The 12,294-nt window shown below is 42.7% G+C and overlaps 1 protein-coding gene across 3 annotated transcripts in view; it reads left to right on the top strand.

The window, feature by feature from the left end:
- gdap2 (ganglioside induced differentiation associated protein 2) overlaps window positions 1-12,294 on the top strand; it is a 51,624-nt gene that overhangs the window by 17,683 nt on the left and 21,647 nt on the right. For all 3 annotated transcript variants that reach the window (XM_069888388.1, XM_069888389.1, XM_069888390.1), the window contains exons 7-9: window positions 1,120-1,270; window positions 2,164-2,240; window positions 9,832-9,908. In XM_069888388.1, the coding sequence (XP_069744489.1) occupies window positions 1,120-1,270; window positions 2,164-2,240; window positions 9,832-9,908 (305 nt within the window). The remainder of the gene's footprint in view (window positions 1-1,119; window positions 1,271-2,163; window positions 2,241-9,831; window positions 9,909-12,294) is intronic.

The raw sequence follows: 12,294 nt of genomic DNA, 5'->3' as shown, positions 1-12,294 counted from the left end.
TTTTTTCCCTCAATTTGCCATCCTGTCCGACTGTTTGAAGTAATTTTACATTCCCCTTTGCATTATAGTTACTGTTTGGTTTTCTTCCCTTCCCTGCGCAGTTTTATTGTGTTCTCAGTTATGTTGCATTGGTTGTAGATTGCTGGCTTTATTTTTGTCTTCTAGTTTGATTTGGTCAATACTCAAAGGAGATTAACTCCTAGTTTCTAAAAAGATTGGCCAAACCAGTTTTTAAAAAAAAAGCACTGTGTATTTTCTTTGGTATAAGTCGTGTCTGCAACCGTGTCTGCCTGTCCCGCATCAGACTTGTCAGCCACAAACGAGCCTGCAGCTGACGTGGACATTACCCCTCCATAAATCTTCGTCCGCGAAGCCAAGCCAAAGAATGAAAGAAGTCGAGTTGTGTATGATCAAGAGGCATTGAAATATTTGTTTATGATTTAAAGATTATCTTCAAGAAATCTATACTGCCATTGATAGGATTTAGCTTTTAATGCAATTAAATATCCCAAGAGAAGTCATTAGAATGGAACCAAACAAAATTTTAAACTGTCAAAGCCAAAAAACTGCAAATGCTGGTGATTTTAAATACAAGCAGGTTTTGGGATTACCGACTGCATCTGTGACAGAGAAACAGTTAATATTTCAGGTCAGTGAACTTTTATCAACAAATTTATTATTATTCGTTGGATAATCCCCTTCAGCTGCCCAATTGTCCAGCTGTGCCAAATAAAAGATTACAGATTTGGATGAAGGCAATTTTCTCTTTCCTCTGATCTGTCTGAAAAAAATCAGAGTTGAATAGGATCTCACTGAATTGAGGGAATAATTGGACATTTCCAGACCCTATAATTCTAATTTTATGTATTTTCTTTCTGATTATCTGCAATCTCAACCTCCTCAGTATAATTTTAGATTGGTAATTCAGAGAAATGTTTCAAATGCTGATCATTGCGGTTCTGAATCCTTGAATATGAGTTTACCACTATTAATTTTCAGTGAAGATGAATTTGTCATGTCAGATTTTATCGATCAGTATGGATAGTTGCACACTTCAATGTGAAAGGTTTGGGGCTGCTTTTGGCTAAAGGAATATTGCTTCATTTATCATTAATGTAGCTGAATCTGAATCTGATGAGGAACATCTTGAGTTAGAGGACATTGGAACGCACGCATTTGCTAAGATGGAAGGAGATATAGATAAACAGAGACGGCTGATTCTCCAAGGGCAGATGTCAGAAGCAGCTGTTCAGAAATCACATCAGCGAAAGTGAGTACAGATACTGTCTTTTTTTTGTTATATAAACGAAAATATAAATACTCGCATGCACTACTGAATAATGAAAAGAACAGATCATAAAATTATTTTTTAATAATTCGGACTGAATTGAAATACAACCTGTATGCAAATAGTACTCGTGAAGAATTGCCAAAGAATTCTACACCACAAGCTCATCCCACTGAAAGTCATTGTCAAACAAACTTTCATTGTTTTATTCAGGTTTTAGTGCCAGCAAATGAGCTATGGATAATGCTGTGTATGGCAATATTCATGTCTTTATCAATCAGCTTCAATGTATTCTTTAACAAACTGTGGGGTATTTTTTTAATGTTTCCTGTGATTGCTTCTATTTGTTTTTTGTTCCTGCTTGGATCCTTTATATGGTGTGGGGGAGAAAAAAAAATCAAGCTTGTTGGCTCCTCTGCTTGAAGACATGGCTGAAACTTAGAACTTCACGTGACAACTGAAAGGTTGAACCAACATATGACTAAGTCACCTCACTGATTTTGTTTTCTACTCTATATTTGTCTTAGTAATGCCATTTTTCTCGATGGCTTGTTATAATTGTTTTTGATCGATGTTTAATACTTTGAATTTATAATTTTGTAGATTCCCAAATCCATATAATGAAATATTTATTAATTATGGGAGATATTTTGTCTTTTAATCAATTCTAACTGCATGTGAGGGCACATTAGCTGACTGTCTTTATGCATTTTGTTTCATTGAATTTCAGACACAAAATATGTGGAGATAATTACAACTGGTGATCACTGTTTTCACATGTTGTTAGAACTGTCAATTGAAGACTGATTTCACCTTTCTGTCTTTTACTTTGTGTTTGCTAAATATTATTCACACAATTCTTTATTCCCTCTCAGCTACAATCGTTGGCTGTGCAGAGCGAGAGCAGCTGATCTCACTGATGTTGCTTCATTAAAAGCTTTATATCAGACTGGTAAGTGACTTGAGGTTTTAAGCAAGAAAAGGCCATAATGTGTCTCCTATGAGTTCTTAGCAAATCTATGATTCTAATTTGCAAGGATCTATGATGTTTATAACCATATACAGTTACCAAATGATGGTTTGGTTATTTCATTTATGTATAATTAGATGATCTCTTGCTACATCCCTTCATGGCATGAATTAAATAAGGAGGTTGTCTAATTGTTATTCTGATGTATTGAGGGGGGAAGAGAAAAATAAATTAGGTATCAATATTTGCATTATAGTATCAGCCCATAAGATTTTCTTTGGGCTTTGTCATCTGGTGGATCCTGGTTTGGCTCTTCTCCCATGGAGCACTAATCCATATAGTCAAGAAAGCAGATTTTTGTTTCAAAGTTTTGCATTACTTGCCGTCCTTAATGAGACACTCAAAATGCAGCTAAAACATGCTTTGTATTGAAATTGTTTATTTATTGAAAATCACTTTCTGTGTGTGCTTTCTTTGCAGTTTTTACTCATTTGCTCTCTCCTCAAATCAATGATTTGTAGTTTTCTCAATCCTTTAGGTATTTGCCCAAAAAAACATTTGTCATGGACAAGCTTGAAAATTAAATGGTGAGGATTTGGCTTGAGGAGCTAAGTCTAAATCCCATTGTACCTCAACTGTTAACCCAAATGCATTTTCAGACAGGGTTCACGAGACAGTTTGCGGCCATTTGAACTCCAGTTTCAAGCCCCATCTCACATCCATAGTCCTCCTCTTCAGTGTTCTGGGAGATTGGAGTTTTTACTCCAGTTTGGTGATATTGTAGTGGTTCCGAATGTCAATGTATCCTGGTCATTTGATATTCCGGTATGCCTTTTGTTTTCCTGGAGGAGAAGCCCAGTACCTCTTCAGTGGATTGCAGTATGGCAGTCTTCAGCTGATCCCAGAGGGTTTCAGGGGACGAGTCTGTGAGGTGGATTGCATCCTCGAGCTTTGCTTTGAGGTTTGCCTGGAAGTTTCCTCTCACTTCGTCTGACTGCAAGTTTCCAACATTAAACCTCTTTCTAGGGGCTTTACTGTTCCTGGACTTTGGCTTGAAGTGAAGGTTGAGCTTGGAGCGAACAAGCCGGTGGTCAGTGTTGCATTCCGCGCTGAGCATGACCCTGGTGTGGAGCACATCTCATTTGTCTCTTTCTTGCAGCAGGACGTAGTCCAGGAGGTGCCAGTGTTTGGATCGGGGATGCATCCAGGTAGTCTTCAGGCTGTCTCTCTGCTGAAAAAGGGTGTTTGTAATGAAAAGCCGCTGTTCTGCGCAGAGCTCAAACAGGAGGCGCCCATTGTCGTTGCACTTGCCGACGCCATGCTTACCCAGGATTCCTGGCCAGGTTTCTGAGTCTTTGCCGACACGAGCGTTGAAGTCGCCCAGGATGACAACCTTGTCGCTGTAGGGGTGTGTTGAATGAGGTTGCGCAAATCAGTGTAGAACTTGTCCTTTTCTGCTGGTTCTGCGTGGAGGGTTGGAGCATAGAAAACTGAAGTCCTCCATCAGCCAGCTCCCCACCATGACTACCAGCCCCCCCACATTTACCTATCTCGGCTGCACCATTTCATCGGATGCAAGGATCGACAACGAGATAGACAACAGACTCGCCAAGGCAAATAGTGCCTTTGGAAGACTACACAGAAGAGTCTGGAAAAACAACCAACTGAAAAACCTCACAAAGATTAGCGTTGTAATGGAGGATTAAAACCATGTACTCAGATGCTTTTTGCTTATGTGGAACTGACGACACTGGGTCCACACGCAGGTCACCTTACTTTCAGAACTAGCAGATGTAATTAAACTCAGCCATGGGGACTTATCTGAAGATACACTTTGAAATGGAATTCCACCGTGAGGCCCAGGGAAAGCAGTTGTCAAATACGACACTCTGAAATTGACGTATTGGTCACAACCTGTCTTGCTCAAGAAGTTTTAATGAGTCCTTGTATCTACGAGATAAACCAGGATATCATAGCATCCTGCTCCATAATAATTAATCTTCTAAATTGTAGAATAGTATGCTCAGCTTTGATTTTGACTGACAAATGTTAGAGGGAGTGGGTGCATGATTAATTGTTTTTGGGGTATAAAAGTCTGTGGTCCTGCTGCTGAAGTTTAGACTCTCCGAGGGGTGGGAACACCCCTTGTCAAGAAGGAAGAACAGCCAGAGTCCGAGCAACGTCCCGGTCGGGGGAGGTGGAGAAGCTGCTACCAGCGCCCTGACAACCTACTACAAGTGTGCAGTCGTTGCCTCGCTTCGGCAGTTGGGACCAGTCCAAGCGTTGATAAGTATAGTTGGGAAGGGCTTGCATATTGTAGTGTGAAATCAGCTTTTGAATTAGTAATAAACATTTGTATAAACTGAACTGCTCTCGGTGTGTGTGTCTATTTTCTTTCGGTAGCTAAAACACTGTGACCAATCTAAAATGAACAAAATGAGAGGTATAAGTTTACCCAAGACAATTGGCGCAGCGAGCAGGGTGATCATGGGGATCTAGTGGTAAAGTGACTGCCTTCAACTCAGCATACTGACTGGAGCCACCATCCCCCTCCTCCGATAACTGAGTTCCTGACCTAGGATGGTAAGCCACCTGTTCGTGTATGCGGCCCACCCCTTCAGGCCCTCTGGTCGCACGACTCTGAATATACCACTTCCATTTAACAATAGAAGACTGCTGAGCCCGCCGGATCTTTAGATTAGCATCATTAGCCAGGACCCAATTCATTATAGGAAGTGCAGGTCGCAATTGAACATCTGCATCACCTGTCATTCTTTCAGTCTCTAGCAGGACCCAGTAACAGGCTAGTAACTGTTGTTCAAAAACAGAATAACGAGTGGCAGCCTCAGGCATGGTACGTGACCAGAATCCTAGTGGGACTCGGCGACCCTCTTGTTTCTGCCAGAGGCTCCAGGAGGCCACATCATCAATATAATGGTGAATTGAGAGGGAAGGCGATACTGGAAGGTGGGTGAAGGTATACTGGCGCCCCTTCCAGTTAAAGGCGAACTGATCCTGTGAGTCCTCAGCTATAAGAATACTGAAGAAGGCCTTAGCGAGATCAATGACAGCATACCATGTTCCTGAGTTCCCAGTAGCAATGTTTTCAATAAGAGTGACAATGTCCGGAACTGCTGAAGCAAGTGGTGGGGCATGTTTGTTCAAAAAACGATAATCAACTGTCATTCTCCAGGAGCCGTCCGGCTTCTGGACCGGCCAAACAGGGCTATTAAAGGGCGACGTTGCGGGCCTCACTACCCCTTCTTCTTGCAGAGCATCGATGGTGGCAGTAATCTCTTCCTGCCCCCCAGGGAGATGATATTGTGGAATGCACACCGGTTTCATGGGGGCTGGCACCATCACAGGATCCCACTTAGCCTGACCCACTACTAGTTTTTTTGTAATAGTTCGAATTCCAAATTCAAATCCCCCTTGGCTAGTATTAAGGGCCATACCGGCCAACATATTAATACCCAGGATACACTCGTCAGTAGCAGCCACCAGGGCATGTAACCAGACAGGGGAAGGGCTATCACCCACCATGGCACAGACTTTTATTTCCTTTGCCAGGGTGACCGCTCCTCCCAACCCCTCTATTCGAAAGGCCGGTCCAGTCCAGAGGTCTGGATTACCAGGAATCACCGAGTGCTCTGCACCGGTGTCGACCAAAGCCAAGTATTGGCGATCATTACCCCCACCCCAGTGGATTGTTAACGGTATGTAGGGCCGCGGATCCCCGTGTGTGCGCCGTGTCTCGATGGAGTAGACACGGGAATCCTGCCCACACCTTCAGGCTTCAGAAGGGTTCGGGGGCTTCCAGGACCACATGCTATTGTTATCTTTAAGAGCCTGTTTAACCCATTGTTTTACCTCATCATGAGTAACTGGAGCAGGAGAAGCCAGCTCGATAGAAGCAGCAGTGGGAGCAGAAAGCACAGCTGGGCCAGGAGGACTCAGCAGCTGGGGATGATGTTCCCCTGCTTTTTGCCTAAATCGATCTCCAATGGCAGCCAGCTCTTTTACAGAGAAATCACGGATCATTGACTCCTTCCGACCCCTGTTCCCACTTTGGCTCACAGGGTCCTCCACCCAGTCTAGGGGAGGAGGTGGAGGCCATCCAACAGAGGGAGTAGGCCATAGAGCATAAGCAGGGGTTTGGGTATTTTCCCCTGGGTCCACATGGGAAACCGGGGTATCTATCCCTTCCATCTCTACCCTTACATCATCCCCCCTTCTGTCTGTTTGGGAAATCTGCTGCCTTATAGGGCGGGCGTGAACAGCAGATGGAGAGGGTAGTATGTTAGACACATGCTGAGGAGTATCTGCATTATTACCATTGTCATTCCAGATATTCCCATCCCAATCCTCAATTACATCAGGATCGTCACCATTCCTTATCATGGCATGAATACGATATGGATCGGGTTCTACTCCATGCCTTTCCTTATCTGCACAGAGCTGCTGCCGGAGTTTAATATTACGGCAAATCATTTGGACATGCTTATCTTCCCATTCTTTGGCTCTGTCCTGACTGGTACGAACAATCTCGCTCATCATGGAACAGCATTGTCGCAGGACTTCTAGCTCCTCCTCTAATTGCTTTCTTTTGCACTGAGATTCTACTTCTCTTTGAATTAATTCTGCTTCACGCTGAACGGAGTGGCGTAATGCTATGGCTAGCAACCAAAAACCATTCGTCAGCATTCCCTTTTTATCAGGAAATTTACTTTCTCGAAGGAGAGTGGCAACCCGCTCTCCCAGAGGTGCACTTGATGAGTCTAACTTCTCATCCCAACTAATGGGTGGTCCCAACAAAGACAGGGTATTGGCCAACATGCCAAACCCATCGTCTTTGGAAGTCCATCCAGGAATCAAGAACTGCTCAGGGCTCACCTCTTTCTTTCGGCGAAACATCTTGAGACCAATCCTGCTCGCAGCGCCAATTGTCTTGGGTAAACTTATACCTCTCATTTTGTTCATTTTAGATTGGTCACAGTGTTTTAGCTACCGAAAGAAAATAGACACACACACCGAGAGCAGTTCAGTTTATACAAATGTTTATTACTAATTCAAAAGCTGATTTCACACTACAATATGCAAGCCCTTCCCAACTATGACACACGCAGGTTGCTGCTACCTGGCATATGCTGTGCCCTACATGCATCATATTTCCCGCTTACAGAACCATCCCTCCCTTATGCGTGTGTCCTCTGTCCTGCGGCATAGGCGTGCCCTTTCAGGTGCCGAACTTTTCTTTGGCGCCCTGATCCCAGGTTACGGCGTTGTTCGCCTTTCCCGAGAGGTTCATAAATTATATAATCTAATGAGCTCTATTGCCAATGAGACATCCTTTGCCCTTTCATCTGTCAACCGGGGCCTGGATGACCTTAACCACGAGCTTTCTGCAGTTAGGACAGTGGCTTTACAGAACCGTATGGCCCTGGATTTCCTTTTAGCAAAACAAGGTGGCACATGCGCCGTTGTTGGCTCTGAATGTTGCTCATATGTCCCTGATGTATCCAGTAATGTTTCTAATATTGTTCAGCATGTTTCCAAATCTGTTCGTGAGCTTCAGCGTCTGGGTACTGTGGCCCATATGGACAGTATGAGCTTCGGGTGGAATCCTTTCTCATGGCTGACTGCTACATTTGGGGGAGTGGGCCACACTATCCTCCGTTGGTGGCTCGCATCATTGCTTATCTTTGTAATTGTTGTTTTGATTTCTCTTTTTTCGCTCCCTCTGTACTCAAATACTGGTTAGGCCTCGCAAATGACAGATTGTGACCAAGGGGTGGAATGTAATGGAGGATTAAAACCATGTACTCAGATGCTTTTTGCTTATGTGGAACTGACGACACTGGGTCCACACGCAGGTCACCTTACTTTCAGAACTAGCAGATGTAATTAAACTCAGCCATGGGGACTTATCTGAAGATACACTTTGAAATGGAATTCCACCGTGAGGCCCAGGGAAAGCAGTTGTCAAATACGACACTCTGAAATTGACGTATTGGTCACAACCTGTCTTGCTCAAGAAGTTTTAATGAGTCCTTGTATCTACGAGATAAACCAGGATATCATAGCATCCTGCTCCATAATAATTAATCTTCTAAATTGTAGAATAGTATGCTCAGCTTTGATTTTGACTGACAAATGTTAGAGGGAGTGGGTGCATGATTAATTGTTTTTGGGGTATAAAAGTCTGTGGTCCTGCTGCTGAAGTTTAGACTCTCCGAGGGGTGGGAACACCCCTTGTCAAGAAGGAAGAACAGCCAGAGTCCGAGCAACGTCCCGGTCGGGGGAGGTGGAGAAGCTGCTACCAGCGCCCTGACAACCTACTACAAGTGTGCAGTCGTTGCCTCGCTTCGGCAGTTGGGACCAGTCCAAGCGTTGATAAGTATAGTTGGGAAGGGCTTGCATATTGTAGTGTGAAATCAGCTTTTGAATTAGTAATAAACATTTGTATAAACTGAACTGCTCTCGGTGTGTGTGTCTATTTTCTTTCGGTAGCTAAAACACTGTGACCAATCTAAAATGAACAAAATGAGAGGTATAAGTTTACCCAAGACAAGCGTATACAGAGCCGTTGTCATACCCACACTCCTGTTCGGCTTCGAATCATGGGTCCTCTACTGGCATCACCTACGGCTCCTAGAATGCTACCACCAGCGTTGTCTCCGCTCCATTCTCAACATTCATTGGAGTGACTTCATCACCAACATCGAAGTACTCAAGATGGCAGAGGCCGACAGCATTGAATCCACGCTACTGAAGATCCAACTGCGCTAGGTGGGTCACATCTCCAGAATGGAGGACCATCGCCTTCCCAAGATCGTGTTACATGGCGAGCTCTCCACTGGCCACCGAGACAGAGGTGCACCAAAGAAGAGTTACAAAGACTGCCTAAAGAAATCTCTTGGTGCCTGCCACATTGACCACCGCCAATGGGCTGATATCGCCTCAAACCGTGCATCTTGGCGCCTCGCAGTTCGGCGGGCAGCAACCTCCTTTGAAGAAGACCGCAGAGCCCACCTCACTGACAAAAGACAAAGGAGGAAAAACCCAACACCCCACCCCAACCCACCAATTTTCCCTTGCAACCGCTACAACCGTGTCTGCCTGTCCCGCATCAGACTTGTCAGCCACAAACGAGCCTGCAGCTGACGTGGACATTACCCCTCCATAAATCTTCGTCTGCGAAGCCAAGCCAAAGAAGAAAAGAAGATGCCTTTTGTATTTAAAAAAAAAATCCAGTGATCTTTGAGAAGGATTATTACCATTCAATTTTTTGTGACACTCCCTTTCTTTAAATATTGATGAAAATATACAGCAAGGTAGAGTTAATAAAAGGAACCAACATGAATTTGGTTTATGATGCCTTAAGAATGATCTTTTCCACAGGTATTATTACACCCACAAAAGAGAAATTTCTAGTACTTCACATTTTTACCATTTAAAATGTTATTTTTTTATGCTTTGTTATATATTAAAGCTTTCTTCTATCTGTAGGGTTTTTCTTCCACCATTTTGTGGTATACATTTCATTTAGTATAATGAGTTGTATTTGTTGCAGGATGTGATAAACATGGCCACGTTGTGGTGGAGATCGTAGGAAGGAATATTCCTGTGACGCTAATAGACCCTGATAAGGTAAGGTTTATTATTATAATGGTCATCTTCAAATTCAAAAAGTCTTGTTTTGTTGCTGTGTCAAAATGTCAGTAAATTTCATTGTAGATAAACAAATTTCAACGCTGTTCTATTGTTTTCCCATTAATAAACATAAAGCTGCTGCTTAATATCTGTGCAAAAATTATCTGATTTATCATTTTGATGATTAAATTATTGTTAATTTCATTAAAAATACATAGTCCTTTCAGAAATATTCCAGTTATAACAGGGCATATAGGAAGCTACGCATATGTTTGCTTCGGTAAAGCTTCTCAGTGGTAATTTAAACTTCATTTGTAGTACTTTCCTATGAGTAATGCATAGAGTCAGCTTGAGCTTTCAGAAAATAATTGGGTAGATGCTTCAGGGAAAATAATTTGCAGAGAGAAACGAGGGAAATTATTGCATTGATGCACAAAGAATAGATGTAGATTTGATAACCAGAATAGTAGCTTCTTGGACCATAATGGTTCTTTGATTCTATATAATATAACCATATACAGCACAGAACAGGCCAGTTTGGCCCTACCAGTCCATGCCGGAACAAATCCCCACCCTCCTAGTCCCACTGACCAGCACCTGGTCCATATCCCTCCAGTCCTCTCCCCTCCATGTAATTATCCAGTCTTTCCTTAAATGTAAATAACGTCCTTGCTTCAACCACCTCTGCCGGAAGCTTATTTCACATCCCAACCACCCTTTGCATGAAGAAATTTCCCCTCATGTTCCCCTTATAATTTTCCCCCTGCAATCTCAAACCATGGCCTCTGGTTTGAATATCCCCCACTCTTAATTGAAAAAGCATATCTACGTTGACTCTCTCTGTCCCTTTTAAAATCTGAACACCTCCATCAAATCCCCCCTCAATCTTCTACGCTCCAGAGAAAAGCCCCAGGCTGCTCAACCTTTCTCTGTCACTCAAACCCTGACATCCTGTCAACATTCTCGTGAATCTTCTCTGCACTCTCTCTATTTTGTTTATATCCTTCCGATAATTCGGTGATCAAAACTGCACACAGTATTCCAAACTTGGCCTCACCAATGCTTTGTACAATTTCATCATAACATACCAACTCTTGAATTCAATACTCCGATTTATGAAGGCCAACATCCCAAATGCCTTCTTCACCACTCTATCTACCTGAGTATCAACTTTGAGGGTATCATTTACCATAACTCCTCAATCCCTTTGTTGCTCTGCACTCCTCAATTGTCTACCATTCAATGTATATGACCTATTTAGATTTGCCTTTTCAAAATCCAACACTTCACACTGATCCGTATTAAATTCCATCAGCCATTTCTCTGCCCACTCCTCTAGCTTTCCTATATCTCTTTTTAAGCTATGGTAATCTTCCTCACTGTCCACAATACCACCAATCTTTGTATCATCTGCAAACTTACTATCCAATTTACCACCCCTTCTTCCAGATTGTTAATATATATAACAAATAATAGTGGACCCAGGACCGATCCCTGAGGAACTCCACTCGTCACCGGCCTCCAATCTGTTAATGGCTCCACTATCTGTACACTAGCCTCCCTGAATGTCCTTGGGAATACTTTGTCCGGACCCGGAGATTTGTCCACCTTTATCTTTTTTAGCACTTCTATCACTACCTCCTCGGTTATCCTTAAATGATTCATGACCTCCCCACTATATTTCTTTACTTCAACTTGTACAATATTTTTTCCCCTAGTAAATACTGAGGAAAAGAAATCATTTAAAATTTCCCCCATCTCCTCTGACTTCTCACTCAGCCTACCCTCCCTATCTACAACGGGTTCAATTCTATCCCTCGCTAATCTTTTACTTTTAATGTCCCTATAGAAACCCTTTGGATTTATTCCTACTCTGCCTGCCAAAGCCTCTTCGTGCCTCTTTTTGGCCTTTCTAATTTCTTTCTTAAGATTTTTTCTATACTCCTTGTAGTCCTCTTTCAATTTCTCAGCACCCTGCTGTTTATACCTCTTATGCACCTCCCTCTTTCTCCTAACCAAATTTCTAATATTCCTCGAAAACCAAGGCTCCCTATGACTTCCAGCCTTTCCTTTGATCCTCACTGGGACATATCTACTCTGTCATAGAAATGAAAGGTACTTCCTTTTTGTATGCATCTGTTTTACAAAAAATCAGTGTTCAAATGTATTGTCAGAGTATAAAAATGACATTGCATTGAATTTTTTATTACCCCTACTCTGCCAAGAAAAAAATGTTCATGCTTATTGCATAGCACTACTTGTCAATTCTCGGCTTGATAAAACAGCTAGAGAAATAAAAGCTGCAGATGCTGGAATATTGAGCAATCAAAGAATTAATGGAACAACTCAGCAGGTTAGACTGCATCCATGGGTAGAAATGATC

This window comes from Narcine bancroftii, chromosome 7, assembly GCF_036971445.1.
Source record: "Narcine bancroftii isolate sNarBan1 chromosome 7, sNarBan1.hap1, whole genome shotgun sequence".
Classification (NCBI taxonomy): domain Eukaryota; kingdom Metazoa; phylum Chordata; class Chondrichthyes; order Torpediniformes; family Narcinidae; genus Narcine; species Narcine bancroftii.
The sequence above is the reverse complement of the archived record's forward strand: the minus strand, read 5'-3'. Positions and strand labels throughout refer to the sequence as shown.